The sequence below is a fragment of the Phlebotomus papatasi genome, chromosome 3 (genome assembly GCF_024763615.1).
Source record: "Phlebotomus papatasi isolate M1 chromosome 3, Ppap_2.1, whole genome shotgun sequence".
Taxonomy (NCBI): Eukaryota; Metazoa; Arthropoda; class Insecta; order Diptera; family Psychodidae; genus Phlebotomus; species Phlebotomus papatasi.
Genome location: NC_077224.1, coordinates 75,830,577 through 75,854,468, shown reverse-complemented (window position 1 = coordinate 75,854,468; position 23,892 = coordinate 75,830,577). Strand labels below are relative to the sequence as shown.

The following is a 23,892-nucleotide window of genomic DNA, read 5'->3' as shown; positions in this document are numbered from 1 at the left end:
AGGAACTTCATTAAAAGTTTTCCATTTTCAATTTACATAAAATACTCCTCTTGTTCTTATATCTTTTCTGTACCAATTTCACCTTTTTTTCTTCACTTACATATGGTCCAGAGTAAGGACAACAGTCAGTGACGAAGTAGAGCGGGAATGAAACATTAGGGAAATGCGTGAGACAACAAAGAATTTAGTAGAGAATATAACCAGCAGAAAAAGCGAAAACATGATAGAGGAAGAATTTCTCCATTACCTCTATCTGAGAATATTAGAATATAAGGCTATTCCAAAGGACGTAGGAAAAAGGCAAAAAGAATGAATAACAGATGAATGTGTAGAATTGAAAAAAAAAAGAATTCAGGAAATATTTCGTTCTAGCAAAACGCAAACGATGATGACAAAAAATCTGTGGAATTTACAGAATTTAATTTAATTTTCTGTGGTTTTTAGAAGAAACATACAGGGAATTTTGGTTGTTTTTTTACGTAGTCATTCATAATATTTCCTTTAGCTTCCTGTAAAGATGGCAAGGATCGTACAACACTTGACAGAAAAGAATGTCTCAAGTGAAACGAAGTTTTTGTCTTGAACTTACAATCCAGAAGAGATAGAGAGCGTAGAACTTGAGGGAAATTGGTTCAATTTTACTGTGGATTCACTTTTTATCAGCTAAAGTACTTTTTAATTATGTGTTTATTCTCCATATATTTTTAACGAGCTCACAGTGAGATTGGAAAAGTATTGTAGGGAATCCATGAAGATATCCATAGTACTATACTTAATGACTTCCCACATGAATTTTGGAGGTATTTTAGGAAGTCACGTTGAGTACCAATGTGATTTAGATTTTGATGGAAATTTAATTGGATTGAAGTTGTACGTGAATGTTCACGGAAATTAGGAAAATTCTAATCATGGCGTTTTCTAACTATTTCATTTTGTTTCAAATCATTTCTACGAACTAAAAGGAGTTTTTGTATCCCAAACTAACGAGTTGTGCACGGATTTTCATTTGTAATGCTAATGGAAAATAGAAATTTAAATGTACTGTACTAATCTTTTTGCTTTTGCACCCTCTAATAATCTGATGCACAAGTCTATAAAGCGGACCAAGCCTTATGGAATGCTTAAAATTTGGACTTTCCTATTTTATGCTCTAGAAATTGATTTTGCATTATTTTTTTGATTGAATAGAGCTGTGCAGTGCTCCAATTCCATTTTTTAGGAAAAAACATCTTGCTCACAAGAAAAGTTTGAGATTTTAGTGTTTCTTTTCGACTTTTGCATTGAACTTGTATACTTATGTACAATTAAATATATTATTTTAAGTTATTTAAACCGATTTGGTTTATAATCTATTTAAATCAGCTCAGTTTATTCAAGGACTCAAATTAATGTATTTAAAACGAATTCAAGCTTGTTTAAACTGATTGAAATATGTACACATATAGGGTAAGTGTGCCAAATTCCGGCCAGCTTGCAATTTCGGCCACCTTTTTTGTTCCTCGAATTTCCATGAATTTTTAGTTTTTACATATTCTAGAGATTATACAATGCAAAAGAATAACAAAAAATGTGGCTTCGACAAACGAGATGACGTGAAAAAGTCATTGAAAGAATTCCTGAAGGGCAAGGAACTATGAGAATGAAGGTGGCCGAAATAGGGCATCAAAGCTATGTCTACATTTTAATTCATTTTAAAATGTATTAAGAATGATTTTTAGAGCAAATAAAGACGATAAACTGTATACAAGGTTCCAAGCAACATTCCTTAAGAAGAAAGAATAAAAAAATCAATTTGTTTTAAAAATATTACATTTCAAACTTGAGACTTTGACGCTTGCATGCAACTATGCCGAAATTTGGCACACTTACCCTATATTCGTTTAAGATTTGACTTTCACATTCACAAAATCTTTATAAATGTGAAAATTGACATGTAGAAATTTTTGAAATGGTTAATAAAAATGTGATATGATCCCTCTATTTCGAGATAGGTGATGATGAAGCTTTATTGAAAATAATGTTCTCTATACTTCATTCTATATTAAATTTATAGCTTCATTCAATCTTTTAAAAGCTCATTAAGTTTTCAGAACTTCACAGATAGAACAAAACCATAAATAGACTCGAACATAATCATGTTCGCATTGTTGCATTAACACAGCAGTGTTCCAAAACCTAATTATTGTTAAACATAATAAACCAACAATTATCACTGTATAGTTTTTACTGAGCATTCTTAATACGATTAATACACTCAGTCCCGGCCGGGATTATGCACATTTTCGGGACCGAAAAAACGCGCAAATTGGCATTATGCATCGAGAAAATTTACAAATTTCAAAAATTAGCAAAGTATTTAACCTTTCTGCCACTGCTCTTTCAGACAAATAAAAATGAGTCTATATCACTTCAATGGTATTCAAAATCTCAGGGTAAAGCTCTTCTTTTTTTATTTTACATGCATTGGTTTATATATCTTGGAAATGTTAATCCGAATTTGATATGAATGTTTGATATGAGCGAGACTAATAAGGGATCTTCTACTATAACATCAGATTAGGTGTTCCCTTATTCTATTCATGTTTATTACTCTGAGTAATAAATCTTATTGAGAGAGAATATATGTGGTTATTCAAGCTTTACGGGACAACTCAAATGTAAGAATTTTGTAAAGAAAAACTTACCTTATCTGATATTTGAATTATTTCATTTAATCATAAGCTTGTGTTATTTGTGGCTCTTATGAAATTCTTATGAATGGAAATGTAGTGGGGTCTGAAAGTAATTTATCCATCTGACTTTTCCATCCATGAAGGTGAAGTTTAATTAATCCACCCCGGTAGAAAAGTGTAAGTAAACGAAAGTGTGTACGGTCAATGGTTAAATCAATAGTAAAACATAAAATGCTTATGATTTTTTTTTCTATACACCTGAGTTCCTATCGTGAAAATTGGATAATATTTATTTATTGCCATTTATTCATTCTTCGTTTTTTTTTTATTTTCAGGTGTGTCAGAAGTGCCATGTCCAACAGGAATGTTTCGATGTTCTGAGGGCAAATGTATACCATCGCTGTGGGTGTGTAACTATCAAAAAGACTGTGAAAAGGGGGAGGATGAATTTCAAGCGTGTCGTAAGTCTCTCATTTTTATCTCTTTCTATATCCCTATTGCTATCCATTTGCCAAACTGAAAAAATAACGCTTCTCTAAATACAAGTCACAGGGAGAAAAATGTGTCAAATGGACAGGAAAGAGGAAAAAGTGACTCACTGAGATATATTTCCTTCTTCAATACCAAACTATAGGTCGAGTGAAAAGTGTTGAGAATGAACATGAAAACTGATACATAATTCCAAAAGAAAATTGATTCTTAAGCAGTTACATGGATCACGGCAAATAAGAAACAGCATATTTTCTTTTACCATAATTAAAAATATATATTTAAGTTCTTAAGCATGTAAAAATATAATATTAGAACTTTTATTTTCTGAAATTTTTATTCAAAAATTTTAAAAATTCTACCGTTGGGACCTAATTTTCAAAGACTCTTTAGAAAACACTTACTTTGCAAGGTTTGCAAGAGTTACGATTACTCAGACAGAGTTCATCACAAATCAAAAAACAAAATATTACCTGTTATTAAATTAATAAGACTCATACTTGAACGAAGGATTTTTAGTTGCCTTGATCACAGCTTCACAGTTCGCCAAAAAATTGTGGGTTTTTTTTTTAATAAAATCCTTCCAAAAATCCAAAGGACAATGGGCAAAAATTTATGGGGTTGGTCTATGTGGCGTCCACAGATGAGACTAAGCGCATTTTATAGATAATGATGTAGGATGAAAAACTACCGAGATCCAGGGCGATATTCACCGGGAGTCCTTGTAAAAACGCCTTTTATCCTTTCGAAAAAATACTATTTTGACATCGAATTACTTAAAATCAGTTGAACCAATTATGATGAAATTCGGTACGAAGCCAGTGTACGACTTAAGCTATTTATCCATGGATACTACCCCCTTCCCCTACTCCTCCTTCCAGTAGCCCCTATACAAAATGAGTACTTTTTCCACTATAACTCCCCTCTGAAAAATGATAGAAAGCTGAAACTCAGCATGGGAACATGGTTTATGGAAGGCTATTCAATCATATAAAATCTGATTACGATTTCAAAAGAAAATAAATAAATAAATCAGTTAGAAAAATAAGTCAAAAAAGTGTAATGATTAGAAAATAAGTGTAATGATTCTACTGAAATCGATGAATACAATGAGGACAAATCTTTCTATAACACATTACAAGTATCAGACATTACATATTATAAGATCATTAAAATTGCTTGATTAGTTTCGAAGCTTAACACATTTCTTGTTAATTGAAAAATTTGATAACCTGGAGCGCCCCTTGCGGTTAACTTGTGAATATATATATATACCGTCATTTTGTAGGATTTTTCGAGACCTTTCGATTGAGTATTCATTTATTAAATTCGGTTGATGAATCTCTGAGATATAAGGTTTAAGGTTTTGACTCTGGACCATCACGTTTCAATGTCCTCCTACGCATGTTATGCGTTGTAAAGACATATGCTTTTATGTCCATTTCGAGAATATGCAGTCATTTAATACATTTTATGTTGCAATTTATTTATTTCCTTAATTTCGTATAAGAGATTATTTTTCTCTATGAAAATAGTTTTTATGCTCTAGAACTTTTCCTCCATGATTTAGAACTTTGGTCCCGGAACAAAAGTTGTTACCTATACCATAGCCTATTCAATGATATAGGTCTCATTGGTGGTCGTACCATAGACCACTCTTGCCCATTGTCCTTTCAGTTTTTCAAAAGTCCATTATTGTTCAAGTACGAGCTTTACGTGTAACTACTGCAAAGTTTTTCAAAAGAAGTTTCCGAAAATCAGATCAAAATGGTTGAATTTTTAAAATTGTCAAATGAAAATTTCAGAAAATATAGTTTGAATGCTGTACTTTTATATTCTTACAACCTTAAATTAATTTTTTATCAAGAAAAAAAAATTAAAGAAAACATATTGCTTTTTTAGTCTTCGAGATTCACGTAACATCTTAAGTAATATTCTTTGATTTTGATGAACTTGGTTTCTTGATTCACCAATAATTTAATGCCATGGAGGAAGTATGTTTTCGAGAATCTACTATATTTATTCATTATTCAACTAGTAATGATTCCTACGCAAAGAAATTTCTTCGCGTTTCTGAATAGATGAAAGTCACTGAAAACCAAAATTGGCGAATACAGCGCATGATCAAACATTTCGGACTTCGAATCTTTGAATTTCGATATTCGTAAGACGCGTTTGTGAGCAGGTGCTTTGTCGTGGTGAAGAATGATTTTCTTACGATAGTAACCCAGATGTTTTTTTTCACGACTTTATGGTTGAAATTGATCCGAAACGTTACAATAATGTTCAGAATTAATTGCTTTACCTAATTAATTAACAATATTTGTATCCCAAATATTAAGCTTAAAAATATTTTTGGTCTCTAGTACTTTGTCTGCTTTGAAACTGAATATCAAGATTCACTCCTCTGTAATCGTTTTAGTTCTAATTTAAAATCATAGTGAAGGATCCAACGTTCAATAAAAACGATTTTATTCTTGTTAAACTGATTCAAGTATTTGTAGATGTACCTTCCCTTTAAGGAACTCCCATAGAAAGTACCCCTTACTAAATATATGTGAAGGATATTGCTTTGCGTTCGTAGCGGTGAGCATTGGAAATACCAAAGTTATGTTTTCGGCCGTGTTACTCAGCCATCACTGACAAGAAGGAATACTTTTCAAGATCTGTACTTGTACTGTACTTGTAATATCTACCGTTTGTAGAATATTCAGAAAAAAATCAGGTGATGCATTTTACAGTTTTATTCGCCCGTCATTAATGTACGTGGAAAATCCAGTCCTTACTTAGGGCCTATCATTTAGAGATCTTACCGGTAGGGACTAAAACTAATATCTATAACCGGGTGTTAATTAAAGCCTTAATGCTGAAACCTCTTTACCCTGTGTCAAGCGGGATGTTTTCTTTTGCAAAGCCTGTCACACTAATTTATTTAAAGCCCTTTTGGTATGAATATATTAATACATATTTGTATTTGAGCCTTCAGAAACAATAACTAGGATTTTTTCAATTATTTTTCGATTGAAGTGCTCTTTGGGATTTCACTGCTAGATCATATTCATTGCTTACAAATCAATTGAAAGCTCTCTAGTGACCAACTGTAAACCAATGATTTTGAAAGACCAGATAACGCTATTGCTTTTACCGTCTTAGAATTAATTTACGTAGCCCTTAAATATTTTTTAACAAAGGATTTCATCATTACGGAGTTCAAAATTTCCAATTTAAAAAAGCATTGATATGTAAAATTTAACTGACTTATACGGTAAGAAAGAATTTTCAGACGATATGTAGACTTAGCATAGGTTCATACGAAGATGGATAGCGGAAAGTGGGACTCCTTTACAAGTGGGGCACCTTTGAAATTGGGATTTTTCATCTATTTTTAAATAAAATTGAGCCTTATCGTGATATAATTAGGTGCACAAACAGGTTGGGAAACTAAATTACTTTACGAAATGGCTCAGTTCCACTTAAACATTGGAGAAAAATCCCAATTTTAAAGGTACCCCACTTTTAAAGGTACCCCACTTCTACCTACTATTAATCCACTATTATTTATAATTCTATCGTTTACTTATATTTTATAAGAGTTGCTCTCAAGACTTTTCATTCGACCTACATTTGGGGAGATTGGTTGGGGTCACAAAGTGTGGGATTTTGGGTGGTAAATTTATGTTTAACACGTTAGTCTTCTCATACATGCTTTTCCTTCCTCTCTTTTTATATTCAACCCTTTTATCTTCCTTTTTCTTCCAGCTCCACCTGAATGTGAGCCACAGCAATTTAGCTGTAATCAGTATGTCTTCAATAAGACTTACTGCATCCCGCCACATTACAAATGCGACATGACCATTGACTGTGTGGATGGATCTGATGAATCAGATTGTCGTAAGTGCCTTTAAAATTTTCTCTCTACCTTGGCTCTTTCTCTCCCTCACAGCTTAATTGCCATTTATGATAGAATTGTCTATTTGTTTTATAAGAAAACACAGAGGAAATTCCATTAAGAATTTGTTGAGAGTTTAAGCTGTTTTCTCTGCCAATTTACTAGTTCAATCTAAATCCAAAAGTGATTTCGAAGTAAGAATATACCTATGCACTTGTACTTAATGGAGTTTCATGCACTTGTGGTAAACTATTGTTTTGACTTTTAAGAGAACCTAGTCTCTCTCAGTGAATTATTTAATGAAAATCCTATAAAAGTTTTAGTCTCTTGACAAAATTGCTTCCTTGGAAGTTGTTCTATTCGAAACTGTTCCTTCAGATAGAGAGACTTCTATTTGAAATTGACTTGTAGAAGTTTTTTTTCTTGCCATTTTTTATTGACTTTTACATCTCCATTATCATTGTAAGGTTAGACAAAAAAATGTTTCAATAAAAACATCTAGGGGAAAGTACTCTCCCTTCGAACGTTCATGTCTTCGAATAATGTGAATTTCTTTTATCTTCTCTAAGACATTTATACATAAATTATCACGTAATTATCAATAATTAACGATAAGATAACTAATAATTAATATATATGTGTAACGGCGTTATCACACTTGCACATTAAAATTTTAATGTGATTCACAATAATTGTCGCTTGTGAGCGTCCAAATATGTTATTTGTGTCTTTGTGTCACTTAATATTTGGGGTTTTTCTATTTATTGATAAAGAAGTGGACTTGGCCTGCAAAAATAACTTTAAATTTACCTAAAGCATAAATATTTTTCACATTAAAAAATTAAAGAGAAAATCGCATTAATTTTTCGCATTAATGCTATAAATCAATTTATATCAAATTTTGCGGGCCAAGTCTACCTTTTTATCAACAAATAGATCAAATTTTGAATATAAAATGATTCAAACACACAAATTACACATTTGGACTCTCACCAGCGACAATTAATGTGAATCATATTAAAATTTCAATGTGCAAGTGTGATAACACAGTAAGTCTCTTAGAGAAATAATATAAAATTCACATGATTTGAAGGCATGAACGTTCGAAGGGAGAGTACTTTCCCTTAACTATTTTAGATTTAATACATTTATTCATTTTACAACAGATTTAAAACTATTCTTAAATCGCATTAACGTGAAAAATTTATAATGAAATTTGTACTCTGCTCTTTAGCAGTATAAAATGATATTGAACCATTAAAAATAAAAAAAAACTGCAATTAAAATTGTCATTAACAATGAAATTTGTTCTATATTAAAATAGAGATCATAAACAGTATAATTTGAAAATATTATTTTTCTTTCACAAAAAAGGGATGACCCTATTAAATGAGCATAATGAAAAATTATAAACTATTTTGACAATTTTGATTTGATATGAAGAGACTTATGATTTTACTGGTTCTTTACAAACTTAACATTGAAATTTGTTTTAACAGTTTAAATTATATAGAATGAACAAATTGATTTTTATTGACCAATCTGCTAATTTAATAACCAAAAATGTTTATCTCAAAAGTAAATTTGGTCATTTTAGAAGTTTATATCTTTCGTACACTTTTGGATCAGTAAAAATTTCAGTAAATAATAATCACAGTTCTTTTTATCCCAAACGATTTGCATACACTGAGAAAAAAAGGGGGTGCGATTATTTAAATACATTATGAAGTACGTAATGACTAAAGATTTGTGAAAAAACACGAGTATTTGATTTAAAGTACAATCTTCCATAAATTCCGTTAGTTTTGAAAATATCGTTTGAATTTTGAGATGAGAAATGTCATTCGTACCCCCCAAGCGTTCGAATTTAGAAGACTCTGCAATAGGGTGGAATCACCACTTCTCGCCAGTGCCCCACTTTTCGCCACTCATATTAAAATCGCTATTTTTCGCGATTTCTGAAATAAATGAGCCGCAAAGTTCTTTGTATTTTTATTGCTGCTACGTATAGAGTCGAAAAATAATAATTATTTATTTTTATTTATTTATTTTATTTATTGTGCTTACACTCGAGTCCTTTTCAAGTAATATTACATTTTGCATTTATGCGGACACCGCCGTCTATTCGTTTTGGATTTACGATTTTAAGCATTTTTTATAGTAATATTTTAAGCAAGTGCAGCGAATCCAATATTTCTTACCAAATATACTTGTGAGTGTGATCAAATTTTCATCGAGCAAGAAATATCTTTTTGGATAAATGATTTGTCTATTGAATATTTAATTAACCTTGTGGAATACATAAAATTTGTATTTAGTTAATTAATATTTCATTTTATATTATTTTTATATAAAAATGAGGCATGGCGAAAAGTGGTAATATTTTGGAATGATTTTACCACCTGTCGCCATCTTATTTCATAAGGCGACGCTAAATTCACTTCGTAGATTCTCAGTTGTCAAATCTGCGTTGTTTACTTTCTGCAATAGATCTATAATTTGATTTCTGAAATAAAGGTAAAGAAAATCGTTTAAAGTGAGTAATAATAGGGTGATCATGAGATAAAAGAAATGCTGAATGTATTCTTTTTATAACATTGCCTAAAATAATCGAGTTTGGACCTTTTCAAGTGGGTAGCGAGAAGTGGTGACAGAACTGGCGAAAGGTAGTAAAAAATGGCGACGAAATGGTTATTTCTGCATTGTTAATAAAAATTAGTTTTTTAAGTAGTCCAGAGTTAAATTCTAGGACTATTGTTTTCATGAATCCAGATCCAATACATCTAAGTAGTTTTGTGTCAAATTTGAGTTATCTTGTAGTAAGAGTTCAAAAGTTATAATAAAATTTATTCCTCTTTTTCCTAAACATGGCGATAAGTGATTACTCCACCCTATATAAATAAGACTTATAAGTATTTTTTATTGATAAAAAATTTAATTTATCAATTATTAAATCTAATTTTTGACTGATTAATTGTTTTATTCTTAATAAACTCATAATCAAGTGCTATCACACTTAGGATTTTTTACAATTTAATTTTAAATTGAACTCAACAAATTGAGCATTAAAATTGCGAGAATCACTTGAAATTTTTCATAGTCAGGACACATTTTTGCGAGAAATTTGCTAAATTCAAAAAAGCCGCGCAGATTGCCAGTTGTTTTATTTTGTCATTTGTGATTTTGTTACATTATTAGAAAAATGAGTGAGTCCAGTGATGAGGAAGAAATTTTCCTATTTTATATAGGATGCATGTTCAATAAAAATGTGTCTCAAGGTAAAAGGAAGAGATTTTTGGGCCAGAAAATGGATCCAAGAGAGATCTGCCCACGGATTCATTGAAAAAATGTATGATGATATCGCAATTGGTGATTTTTTGGACACAACAATTTTCTTCATATGTTTAGTGAAGAATTTGAGGAACTACTTCACATATATAGTTGAACCTCATTTGCAGAAAAAAACAACGAAAATGAGGGTGCCTATATCGCCTAAGTCCAATAAAATTGGAATAATTGAACAATTTTAACATTTTAATTTGCTGAGTTAAAATTAATTTGAGCAACCACATTTATGCTATTTTAGCATATTTAAACATGTTTTGGTGGACCAAATATTACTTTATATGAATAAATAAGCGAAAATCTATTAATTCAAATGATTTTTAATGCAAAATAGCGCATAGGAATAATTCATCTGAAACTTAAATTGAATTTACAAATTGAAAAATCCTAGTGTGATAGCACGGTAAATCTCTCAGGTCGATCTAGACCTGTAGGGGAATTCTGTAATAGTATGACAATATCATATGACAAATTTTGAATATGTTAGTAAATTCAGAAAAAAAAAACTAATTGAAAATGTGATTCGTGTCAATTACTGAGAACTTCTTAGAGTTCCTTAATGGCCGTTCAGTGACCTCTGACCTTTAATGTTACACTGATTTCGAATTTATCATAAATACTTGTCATATGACATTGTCATATTGTTATAGAATCGCTCTACTGGTCAGGTGTTTCAATACCTTTCAAATGAATCCATATTTACTTGAAATTGTTTAGAAATACGCTTTTTAAACGTATTTAGACTTTGAACTTCTAAACTCAGTTTGTTTGATTAGATAACCTATGAAAATTATCCTTAAAAAATCATGACGATTTCAAGAAATATTAAGCTTACGTTTACGCTTTTAATAGACAAATATGCCGCTTTTACCTCTTCTCGCTATCCTACACTGAGAAAAAAAAGAGGGTTCGATTAACTTTTTTTCCTCATAACTTTAACACTTTTTAGGTGTAAAAATATATCAACATTTTTTATTGTTAATTTTATACCTTTTGAGCCTTTTAAGGGTAAAATTAACATGAAAAAAGGGTAACTTTAACCCCCAATACACCTAAAAAGGGTAATATTTACACCGATTTCGGATCAATAATGCAAGGTAAAATTAACATTTCCGGAATGTTATTTTAACTTTTTCGGATTTCTCTCAGTGTAGGTACCACTTTGGGCCACTTAACATATCCACTTTTCCACAGGTCCACTTTTTTATGAATAAACAGATCAAACTCTAAAAAACAAATAAAATTCACAGACACAAATTACACATTTGAACACTGATTATGACAATTATTTATTGTGAATTGCATTAAAATTTTAACTAGCAAGTGCATGTGATACAAGGGATAGATCAATCTTTTATTACTTTAGAAAATTACATAATTAATTTAGAGATGATAATAGTAATATTTCATGTAACCACAAGACGATAGACTACAATTACAACTTGGTAAGCCCCCATTCCTCCTGAGTCAGAAGAAAAGGGAACACAGTTGGCTCGTTGAACTTTGTCATTGACCTCATGCTAAATTGTTTGTGTCAGAAGAAAAGCCACAAAGTGGGAGTGAGAGAAAGAGCAAGATTCTCGAAAAGTAATTTTGTATTAAATTAAATTGAATTTCCTGTCTTTTTCTTCTTCATATACCCTTCCATCCAAAAAAAAAAAAAAAAAACTAACAAAATCTGTCCCGCCAAAATACGGCAATAAGCAGCATATCGGAAGTGTCTGCAGGACGACATTCACTGTGGGCCAGCGCCAGAAGGGCAACAGGCAACGATGAATGGAGGCCATGTGACGGATTTGTGTGTGCCAAAGGAGAAGAAATGTGACGGATATTTGGACTGTCGGAGTGGAAAGGATGAAGAGGGTTGTCCGGGGGTGTCGTGTCGATTGGACCAATTTCGGTGTGCCAATGGACAGCGATGCCTCGATTTGCAATTGAAATGTGATCACAAAAATGACTGTGGAGATAATTCCGATGAGCAAGGATGCAGTAAGTCTATAGATTAGGCTTTTGTTGTGTTGAATATTTATTTTGAGAGTGAATGTTGTTAATAATGTGGCACTCTTGTGCTGTACTGCAGGTTTCCCTCCATGCCATAGTGGACAGTTTCGATGCACAAATGAGGTCTGCATCCCAAGCAAATTCCATTGTGACGGCTACAATGATTGCTTCGACAAGAGCGACGAGACGAATTGCACTGTGATTGCGTGTCCAGACAATAAATTCTTGTGCCCACAGGGTGGACCAGGTGGCACGCCCAAGTGCATCCCCAAGTCACAGCTGTGCGATGGCAAGAGGAACTGCGAGGATGGAGCTGATGAGGAGACAGCATGTTGTAAGTGCACATTTTTCTTTTACCAATAATTTCTTTTACCATCAAGCCTTTCCATGCGATTGTTCCACTCTCGATCAATAATTTGCAGCGTATATAAATAATTGATTAGGGAGAGGGGCTATTAAGTTGTTTAATTACTATTTATAATTGCACTCTAACTAATTGCTTTTATTGTTAATGAACAACTTATTGTAAAATTCTATTACTTGTTATAATATTTTTAATGAGTTTTCCATTTAAAATATCTATCTATTTGTCTTCTTTTCAAATTTTTACCTCAAATTTGGCCCAGTTTCTGATTTCTGACATAGTAGATTAATCTTACTGTAGAATTGTGGATTCGCATTAAATAGAACTTTGTTTCATTTATAACCATATTTAGCAAAAAATAATTAGGGGAAAGCACGATACCTTCGCACGACTCAAGCTTCGAATAATTCAGTTTTTTTTTACAATATCTTTTTAATAAAATTGTCTCATTTAATATTATTTTTTATTAACTAGTCCAATGCCTCAAATTTCTTGAAAAGAGCCATAGGTCCCATCCATTAAAAACATAAAAAAATGAGTTCGAAGGTTATGTGTAATACAAAATTTTCAGAATTTTATTATAGAATCTAAACTACTCCAATGAACATTTTAATAGGGATACGGGAATTTGTTTCTTTAACTTTTAACTTTTTAGCAAACGAATGAACAAGGTTACGCTGCAAATTTTATAATTCTTGACTATTTTTTCATTTTGGATATTTTTTTTTAAAATTTTATTCTAAGTTCTGAAACAGACCCCATTTATCCGTCTTCCTTGCACTTTTCTTAATATTTAGTCATTTTTTTTAATCTTGTGACAGAAAGAAATCTCATATATTAATTCAAGCAGAGATATTTCTTTTAGTTTTTTATTGAAAAATGGTAAAGCGTTGCGGAATGCTTCAATTCATTCCGAAGGTAGTGCTCTCCGTGAAATATCCTTTCGGATACTTTTTGGGTACTTGTCGGTTTACGGCTCTTCATAAATGAATAAATTAAAGTCATTGGCATAGTCAGGGGTATGACGTTTCGTATGTTTCCCATATGTTTCTAGTGTGCCGAAAAAACTTTTGAGTTTATTAGCTGTTTTCGGTCATTGTAGAATGAATTAGCAAATAATACAAATACAAAATAAAAGCCAATTTAATATAAAATGGGCAACCGAAAATCCCGAATTGGCAAACTACGTAGTTTTGGAGATATCTCGTGAAATATATACGAAAATAGGGAAAAATTTACACTAAAACTGGTTGCATTTTTCAGTGCTTAAGTCACCCCCCTGGGCATAGTCATTACCGGTTGGAACTACTAATGTAGTTGTTTGAATGAAATCTAAAATAGACCAAATCGATTTAAATATAGGCCCTTCTGGCTTAATTCCGTAAAGGGTTGGAAAAATGTCTCATGCTTTGGGTTGGTTCGAAGCTTAAAATTACTTTGTCGCATCATCTACTGTTTACCGGTTAACAGTCGATTTGAACAGATTTATAAATCAGTCAAAAGACCGCTCAAAATGCCTTAGGAGTAATGCATTTGAATTTCGGATTAAAATTACTTATTAGTTCATAACCGGTTCATAACCGACTAGAATCGGTTCGGGCTTGTTATGAATTCCAAGATCATTCTAACAAGAAAAACATAACCACATTCGGTAGAGGAATAGGCTCCCTAAAGCCTTTTTAACCTTTGACCTTGAAAACCCGTTATTAGGTTTATTGGGAATGATTCAACAGAATTTTCGTATATGGGCGAAATATCCGTCTAGACAACCTTCAGAACATATCCAAAAATAAAAAATCGCAACGATGCGTTTTAGAACAATCCCAAAAAACATGCTTTTGGAGGGGCATGGTAATGGATTCCGGAGGCAGCCAAAATCCCGAAAGCCAAAATCTCGAATGTTCAAATTCCTGAAAGGAATAAAATTATATGAAGGATAATGTTTAGAATAATTTCCCAAGACACAGACAATTTCCCTTTACCTGCAGCCAGCGCAGGTGCAATCGTGGGATTAGCTATGACTAAGAATTCGGGATTTTGGAATTTTGGCCCATTCGGGATTTTGGCTCTCGGGATTTTGACTTTCGGGATTTTGATCGGGACCCAATGGAACCCGATGACGACTTACGGGGAAGTCCACTGTCCCCAAGTCTTTATCTCTAACCGTTTGGCTTCTAGGTGTGATAACGGCTGAAGGGACACACGGATGGACAAACAGCGTGAAGTCATTTCTTGGAAGTCGTCTGAAACGCGAAAATATGCCGAGAAAACTTGTTCCCGGGCGTGAACATGTCGTAAGATTATTTAGAGTCTCTCAAATCTGAATCTCTCAAATTCGAACGACGGACGTTTGGATTCAAAGGTCAATTGTGGCGTTATATTAAAAAATTCGTATACTGGATAAATGAAAATCACATTTATGTGCTTCTTCCTGAATGTTTACATACATTATGATCGTATAAAATGAAAAGGAGGTATGTTACCACTAAGACTTGTGAGAAAGTATGGGAATTTTATTCAAAGTACAATTTAATCTCATATAAATTTCGTTAGTTTTGACAAAATCGTTCGAATTTGGGAGATGAGAAATATGTCAGAAATAGGCGGAGATTAGGGCAAAATTTGTCAAAACGAAAATTTCAATATTCACTATTTTCTAAAAATAAAAGAGACTGAGGCTTGAAATTTTTACTATAGATAGCCTTCATGGACCTTCTCAAACTTACAAAGTTTCAAGGGATTCGCGGAAGGATTATGTAAAATAAAAAAAAATGAAATTCTGAGCCGTATTTTTGGAATATTTGGCTTACAGAAAATATCAATACTGATTAGCTCAATTTAAGCACATTTCTCGTTAATATAGAGAAAAACTATCTTCGACAAAGTTGTAGAGGAATAAATTTCCTATAAAAATATGTCTATTTAATATTTTTAACGTTTGCGAGAGTAAAATGTCACAAATTATCCGAAGACTGACAAAATTTGCCCCAGCAATTTTGAGAATCTCCACAAAATCAACTTTTAGAAAATGATTCGAAAATCACATTTCTTTCGAGATAGAGGAAAATAGTCTTCTGCAATGTTGTAGAACAGTAAATGTTCTAAAAGAATATGCTCATTTATAAAACGTTTAAGTTTTCTCAGAGCTCGTGAAAGAATTAAATATGCGTTTTGACAAGCTTTGCCCCAGTCTCCCCTACCGTCCGAGCGTTCGAATTTAGAAGACTCTACTGTATTGCTCTCTCTGTGCAGTTTTAGTTTTAGTAGATTTAGAGAATGAAATTGCTTGAGCCAATTTCAAGAAAAACTAAAAAGATTAGTTTCGTCAGGAAGAAGAAGACAGGTGAAAAACATCTTTATATAATATTACCTTATTGGCAGGGAAGGGGGGGGGGTCACCATAGACCAAAAAACAGTATCCCTTACCGTTTAAACTCCATACTAGTATAACAAAGAAGAAAAGATAAATACAGAGGTACAATATGTGGATTTAGAATAGGTTTTAACTCTTTCCGGACCGCAGCATATGCTGCAAGCCAATTTCACAATTTTTTAATCAAAAATATCTAAGCTCAGAAATTAATTGAGGTCCTACAAAAAATATCTTACATTTGGACATCCTTATAGTTTGTATGTAATCCTCCACAAGAAGAGGTTTTTTAACAGTTCTGAATATTTAAAAAAACATTGTTTTTCACAGAACATTCATATGCTGCTTTGGGTACTCAGAGTCCCAAAAAAAACGAAAGAGTTAAGTAGGAATATTTGAAATCATTTATTGTTTCGGAAGTACAAAGACCACAAAGACAAAAAAAGGCCGTAAGGAAGCACAAATCCTACAATTAAAAGTACTTCTTTATGATTACCTATTTTTGTACCCTACTGCTCCTATCTTTGAGTTCTATCAGTAGAAAACATATCTTTTTTGGTCATTTTGATCCCATTAACCCTCTTATAGCTTATTATTCATATCTCACTGCATTCTCTTTACTCTGATGGTGCTAATATCATGTTTTCAAGCAATGCAAACGTAATGCATTGCATCACAATCCTCAGCAATAACTGCACACGTGTACACTACACGCTTTATATTCAACTTGTGTCTTCATTAATCCCGCGCATTAGGGAATAGCTTGACAATTTTCCTCCAGTCACGTGCAAATGATCAGGGAGTCATATAAGTCTATCGGGGTTTGTAAGGGAGTAAATCGAAAGAAATGGCAATTCTTTCCATTTCTTCCTAATATTTTTTTTGTCCTTGGTAACTATTTTGTCATTTTTTTTAAATTTTCTTTTGCATTATTTATTATAAAAAAAACAGTAATATATTTTATATTTAAAATAATTTGTTAAGAGCTTTATTTTGAACTTGTTAACAATTCAGTTTTGAGGAGGGTAAAATGGGTAAATAACATTAAGACGGCGGTGAACGCAAGCAAGAACGATGCAACTCCAATACAGTAGACTCTCTCTCAATCGTGCATATCGGGCAAAATGTCATCCGGTTTATCGATAAATTTGGGCGTTAAAGCCTTTGTAAGTTCCACAAAAAGTGCTTAATAATTAAGAATCACGATAAAATAGGAAGAACTACAGCGAATTTGAGCGAATTAGCTTCATAATTAAACGTGAAAATTGTCAACAAAATTTTTCGCCCGATTGAAAAAGAGCCGATTGAGTGAGAGTCTACTGTAGTATAAATGCGTTGCAGTGTTCATGTTGTTGCAGTATTAATAATAAGTCTCTAATCATTGTAAATTACTACTCCAAAAGAAAAAGTTTTTAAGAGCAAAATCGATTTTGTTAAAATCTAGTCAGAAAGATGTCGTAATATCAATTTGACAAATTCTTTCTTACATTTTATGTGGAAAATCGTCTTTTTTTTACAAATTTTCAATAAGATCTAAGATCTTATTAAAAACAGTCTCTTTAACTCGTAAAAGACAGTCTCTAAATTAGTAAATTTTAATGAAATAGTTTTCATTAGCAAAAATTTCGTACTTCGAATGAAAAACCCAATTGATTCGAAATATCAGGGTAAAGAAGTTCGTAAATTTCCATGAAATTATTAAGTGTTTTTAGCTGAGATTCTTTACAATCTCAGCTTTTGTGGTCACAGGTGAAAATCGACCTCGTCAGATCGGGCCCAAATTTTGGATTTAGACGTTTTGACCCTCATAGATCACGAATATCATATGCGCTAAAAATCGATTTTCGTGGACGTTCGTCCCGTCCGGAGTACAAACGCTTCTTGAGATAGAACGGAAAGCGATATCGACAAGCGGTTTTCGGTAAAGGTTAAATATCGATAGGTGGCTAGAAGTTGGTGATGTCAGAACCATCCCCAAACCCCCCTCCCACCCCCTTCCGCCGTTTTGAAACACCCCCAAATTTTGTTTTTTCGATAACTCAGCCCCTATGGCATCGATCGATCTCAAATTTTAGTATGTTATATCTTGGCCTAAGGGCTTTCGATCAATACCAAACTTAACTCCCTCCGACCCCCCTGCCCCCAGCTAGAGTGGGTCAAAAATTCAATATTCAAATGGCCATATCTCCGCTTTTAATTATGGGATTTGGAAAAATTTTGGTGCTTTGGAAAGCTCTCGTTGAGTACTACAAGCCCTGTGACACCTCGATTTCATCCGATTTAGTCGAAAGTCCGATTAATTGTAAAACCGATTTTCGATCTCGAATATTTCGAAAACTAGGTCATGCTTTTTCTTTAAATTTTAATATGTTGTAGCTGAGATCGAGACCTTTCCAACGGTGGGTCGCACTCCTCTCTAGATGTTCCCTGACCCGAGCTATAATCAAAAATGTCTTGATCGGACTGCATTTTTAGTGTTTCTGAAGCGATTTCTCTACCCCAACCCACTGTACCCCCACCCTTACTATATCCATATGAACCGGATTCTATTTTTAATGTATAATAGATTAACCGATTTCAATGAACTTTTTTTTTCTTTTTTCTTTTGGAGTCTGACGGGGAACTTTATGCTCTCAATTCTTCCGGTGTTCGTCAGAAGGGTATTCCTCTTTCATATTAAAAGAATCTGGTTTTTCTCCAAAGCTTTCCCAAAGAAGACCCATACCAAGGGTTGAAAGCTTTGGAGAAAAACCAGATTCTTTTAATTTGAAAGAGAAATACCCTTCTGACGAACACCGGAAGAATTGAGAGCATTTTTTTTCTTTTGTTCGCCTTCCCCACTCGGACTATTTAAAATAGAAAATGACAAGTGATAAGCCCAGATAAGCTTATGGTAGCTGAGATTCTTTACAGGTGACTTCGAAATGCGTGCAACTCGGGATGCTTGTAACTCGGAATGCGTGAAAATTCGATTGTGAGTTGAATTTTGGGGGTAAAGAATCGCGTCGAGCCAATTTCATCCATTTCGACTGCCGAAAACAGTTTACTCGACGCGATTCTTTACCCCCAAAATTCAACTCACAATCGAATTTTCACGCATTCCGAGTTGCACGCATTTCGAGGTCTCCTGTAAATAATCTCAGCTACCGTAAGCTTATCTGGGCTTTTTTTTCAGTTGACAAAGTTTTCTTGAAATTAAGGGTTGCTTTGTTTTTGAATTTTCAGCTACAGCTTCTTGTCCAGCTCTGAATTGTGAACACAAGTGTGGACCATCACTAACAGGAGGCACTTGCTATTGTCCTCCGGGACGTGCTTTGGCGGCAGACAATCGCTCATGCACAGATCTCGATGAATGTGCTGAGTGGGGTCACTGTGATCAACTCTGTGCCAATACAGATGGTTCCTTCTCGTGTTCTTGCGCTGCTGGGTACACATTGACCGAGAGGAGTCGATGTATAGCCCCAAATGCAGCTAGTCTCGAGTTGATCTTTGCTCACGATCGAGCTGTCGTGAGGATGTCGTCACATGGGCAAGAGGCGAAGAATGTGGCCAATGCCACGGGAGCGAGTGGGGTGGCGTTTCACTACTCACGAAACCTGCTGTTCTGGTCAGACATTAAGACGCGCAAAGTGCAATCGCAACCACTCAATGATGGTGGCTTTGGGGGATCAGATTTAACACTTCCTGGCACTTGGGCCCCTGTGGCACTGGCTGTAGACTGGATTGGTGATAAGTTGTATGTGGCGGATTTTGTGGGACAAAAGGTGGATGTCTTTGAACTCGATGGCAGATGGCATGCTGTTGTACTGGGGTCAAATTTAACCAGTCCGGCAGATTTGGCTCTCGATCCAACGTCTGGATTGATGTTTGTGGCTGATGGAGGACAAGTTCTTCGGGCCCATATGGATGGTACCCATGCGAGATCTATAGTTTCTGAAGCAGCCTACAAAGCTTCTGGGGTTGCTGTTGATGTCATCTCTAAGAGAGTCTTTTGGTGTGATTCCCTGCTGGATTACATTGAAACTGTGGACTACGATGGAGGATATCGGGTTATGATTCTCAGAGGACAACAAGTTCCAAGTCCATCGCGATTGGCTCTTTTTGAGAATCGTGTCTTCTGGACAGATGCGACCAAACAAGGTATTATGTCTGTTGACAGATATGAAGGAAGTTCCAGTATTCAGGCAATTTACAAGTCCAAGGAGATCCGGGAACCAAAGGCCATTGTTACAGTTCATGCTCTGTGTCAGCCACGGGTTTCCAGTCCCTGTGGGAATAACAATGGAGGCTGTGCTCAGATGTGCATTGTAACGGCCGTCAAAGGAGCTCCATCGGGTCTAGGATTCCGTTGTGCATGTCACACTGGATGGCAGTTGGCGAGTGATTTGCGAAATTGTCATTTAGTCCAGCAATTCCTTATGTATTCGCAACAGAGATTCATTAAGGGAAAGGTTCTGGATCCTGTTATTGAGGGATTCAGTGATGCAATCCTACCAGTGGTCTCCCGGAGAGCTAGATTTGTCGGATTGGACTTTGATGCCAGAGACGAACATATCTACTACTCCGATGTCCTTCAGGATGTCATCTACCGGGTGCATAGAAATGGAACTGGCAGGGAAATCGTTTTAGCTTCCCAGAATGAAGGTGTTGAGGGATTAGGAGTTGACTGGGCATCCAAGAATCTCTATTATATTGACAGCCGCAAGGGAACCCTCAATGTCCTGTCCACTAGGAATGTTACTCATCGAAGGACCCTCTTGAAGAATCTCAAAAGACCCCGAGCCATTGTTGTGCATCCCAATAAAGGGTTTATCTTTTTCTCCGAATGGGATCGACCGGCAAACATTACGCGTGCCAATGCTGACGGATCGGGACTCTTGGTCTTCAAGAATGTCACTCTAGGCTGGCCAAATGGTTTGTCAATTGATTTCAAGGAGGATCGTGTCTACTGGTGTGATGCTCTCTTGGATCACGTTCAGCATGCCAATCTCGATGGAACTGATATTAAGACAGTTAACTCCAGGCTCATCCGGCATCCTTTCTCAATTGTTATCCATGAAGAGTGGATGTACATTACGGATTGGAGGCTCGATGCCATCGTGAGGATGCATAAATTGACGGGAGAGCAGGAAGAGATCATGGTCAGGGAACCACAAACCAATAGACTGTATGGCGTTAAAGTTTACAGTCATATCGTTCAGTCTATCGATTCAAATCAACCTTGTGCTATCAACAACGGAGGATGCGAGAAACTCTGCTTTGCTATACCCAAGAATGACTCAACAGGCCTTCAGGTGAGTTACAATTTTCGTCTTGACTTGTTAAACTTTTATGCAGAGAAATCCGGGTATAAAATTATCTATGAACTATTTTTTTTACAAAGAAAAACTTTACCAGATTTTTATTTAAATTAAATATTTTAAAATATTAATATTAATATTAATATTTTTTCATGCAAATTAATATTTTAAGTAAATAATTATAAAAGAAAAGTAATTATTCTACAAAGTGGATGTCCTGATAAGAAAATTCTAACATTTCTATGTTTTTCTAATACAATCTGTATCTTTTAAGAGTGAACTGACGTTCAAATCTGCAGATCTCATGGCGATCTGCCGATTTCTGGCCAAATAGTGCTGATATGCAGATTTTTATATCCAGATCGGCATTATTTTGCCGATCGACACTCACGGTTCAGTCAGAGAACCACTTATTTACCCCTTGATTCAAAGGGTAACTCATGTTGAGAAACCTTTGTCCATTGTCCGAGAAACGCTTTGCGAAATCCGAGAAGCCCACTCTTTGCATCGTGAGACCCGAGAAACCCACTTTTTGCATCGCGAAACCCGAGAAACCCACTTTTTGCATCGTGAAACCCGAGAAACCCACTTTTTGCATCGCGAAAACCGATTTCTACATTGCGAAACCCGAAAAACCCAATTTCTGCATCTAGGAACCCAAGAAACCCACTTTCTGCATCGCGAAACCCGAGAAACCGAAAAAAAATGCATCGCGAAACCGGAGAAACCGAAAAAATGCATCGCGAAATCCAAGAAACCCACTTTTTGCATCGCGAAACCCGATTTCTACATCGCGAAACCCGAAAAACCCAATTTCTGCATCGAGGAACCCAAGGATCCGAAAAAATGCATTGCGAAACCCGAGAAACACACTTTTTTCATCGCGAAACCCGAGAAACCAAAAAGCCTTATTAGAGATAATGAAAATGAGTTACCCTTTGTCTTGATTTCAGTTATTTTGGATTTTGACACATTCGGAATTGCGGTTCTTCAATATTTTGACTCATTTAGGATTTTAGCTTTTCTGAACAATGATCCTTTTAGGATTTTGATTTTTTTGGACTTCCATTCATTCGGGATTTTTACCCATTCGGGATTTTTGCACTTAGTAATTTCGATCTATTCAGAATTATAAGATGAGATTTCGAATCTATCGGAATTTTAGTTTTTTGGGATTTGGACCCATTCGGTATTTTGTCTCTTCAGGATTTGTCCTTATTGGGACTTTGATCGATACGGGGTTTTAGCTGGAATTTCAACCCATTTGAGGTTTCGGTTTTTTAGGATTTCGACCTTTTCAGGATTTTGGCTCTATGGGATTGTCACCCATTACAGATTTCGGCTTTTCGGGATTTCTATTCACTTGAAATTTTCGCTTTTTGGTATTTCGAGTTTCTGAGATTGTAACCTATTCTGGACTTTAGCTTTTTGACACTTTTCCTCTTTTGAGATTTCAGCTTTTTAGAATTTTGACCCTTTCGGAATTTTAGCATTTCGAGATTTGAACCCTTTCGGTATTTTGACTCTTCAGGATTTTGCGATTTTGGAACTTTGACTCATTCGGGATTTAAGTTTTTTTTTTGCGATTTCGATCTATTCAGGATATCGATCCATTTAAGATTTTGGTTCATCTGCATTCTTGTTCATTTGGAATTTTCAGTTTTCGGAATTTCAAGCTATTCAGAATTTTGTTTATTTGGGATTTTGGCATACAAGATTTCCACTTGGATCCACTTTAACAACATCGACAGCATCCTAACTCCGCTTTCAATATTGACTGGTCATTTGACCCCAGTTATTAGTTTACTCTTACAAACGGAATTGCTGAATACATAAACTCGGAGAAATCTTAGACTAAAATTAAGAAATGCTTACTTAAGGGCAGAATCACATTGACAATAAAATGCTCGCCGTAGCCTAACCGTATTTCGTTAATTTACGCATTTTCATTGCAATTCTTACGCAAATTTTCCATTACCGTATTGCCTTATTTCATACTCGGTGGCACTAGGTGAAGATAATATAAGAAAATTGAAGAAATAAAACGAATATTCCATAAACTGGAGTAAAAAAAAACTGTACGATTAATTTCTCTGACAGTTTTCTTTGCTCACCGTTTATCGCATTTTCGTTTTATTTCTTCAATTCTCTTATATTATTTTCACTTTTAGTGCCACCGAGTATGAGATAAAGTAATACGGTAATCGAGAATTTGCGTAAGAATTGCAATGAAAATGCGTAAATTAACGAAATACGATAAGCATATTACTGTCAATGTGATTCTGCCCTAAATCGTACTAAAATTAGGGTAAATTTTGTTCCGAGTAATTAAATTTTTTAATTTTAAGTTAAATTACTAAAAATTGCCTAAGAGGCTGTAGGATTAATTTAAATACCTGGTGGATAAAAAATTCTAAAATCTTTATTTCATTTTAGAATATTACGGATTAATAATATAATAG

At 34.3% G+C, this 23,892-nt stretch overlaps 1 protein-coding gene across 1 annotated transcript in view; it reads left to right on the top strand.

Moving 5' to 3' along the window:
* The window catches only part of LOC129805838 (low-density lipoprotein receptor-related protein 2), a 132,713-nt gene that overhangs the window by 69,470 nt on the left and 39,351 nt on the right, over positions 1 to 23,892 (top strand). The window contains exons 3-7 of the mRNA XM_055854040.1: positions 3,008 to 3,133; positions 6,921 to 7,052; positions 12,103 to 12,384; positions 12,476 to 12,730; positions 19,356 to 21,424. Coding sequence (XP_055710015.1) covers positions 3,008 to 3,133; positions 6,921 to 7,052; positions 12,103 to 12,384; positions 12,476 to 12,730; positions 19,356 to 21,424 — 2,864 coding nt within the window. The remainder of the gene's footprint in view (positions 1 to 3,007; positions 3,134 to 6,920; positions 7,053 to 12,102; positions 12,385 to 12,475; positions 12,731 to 19,355; positions 21,425 to 23,892) is intronic.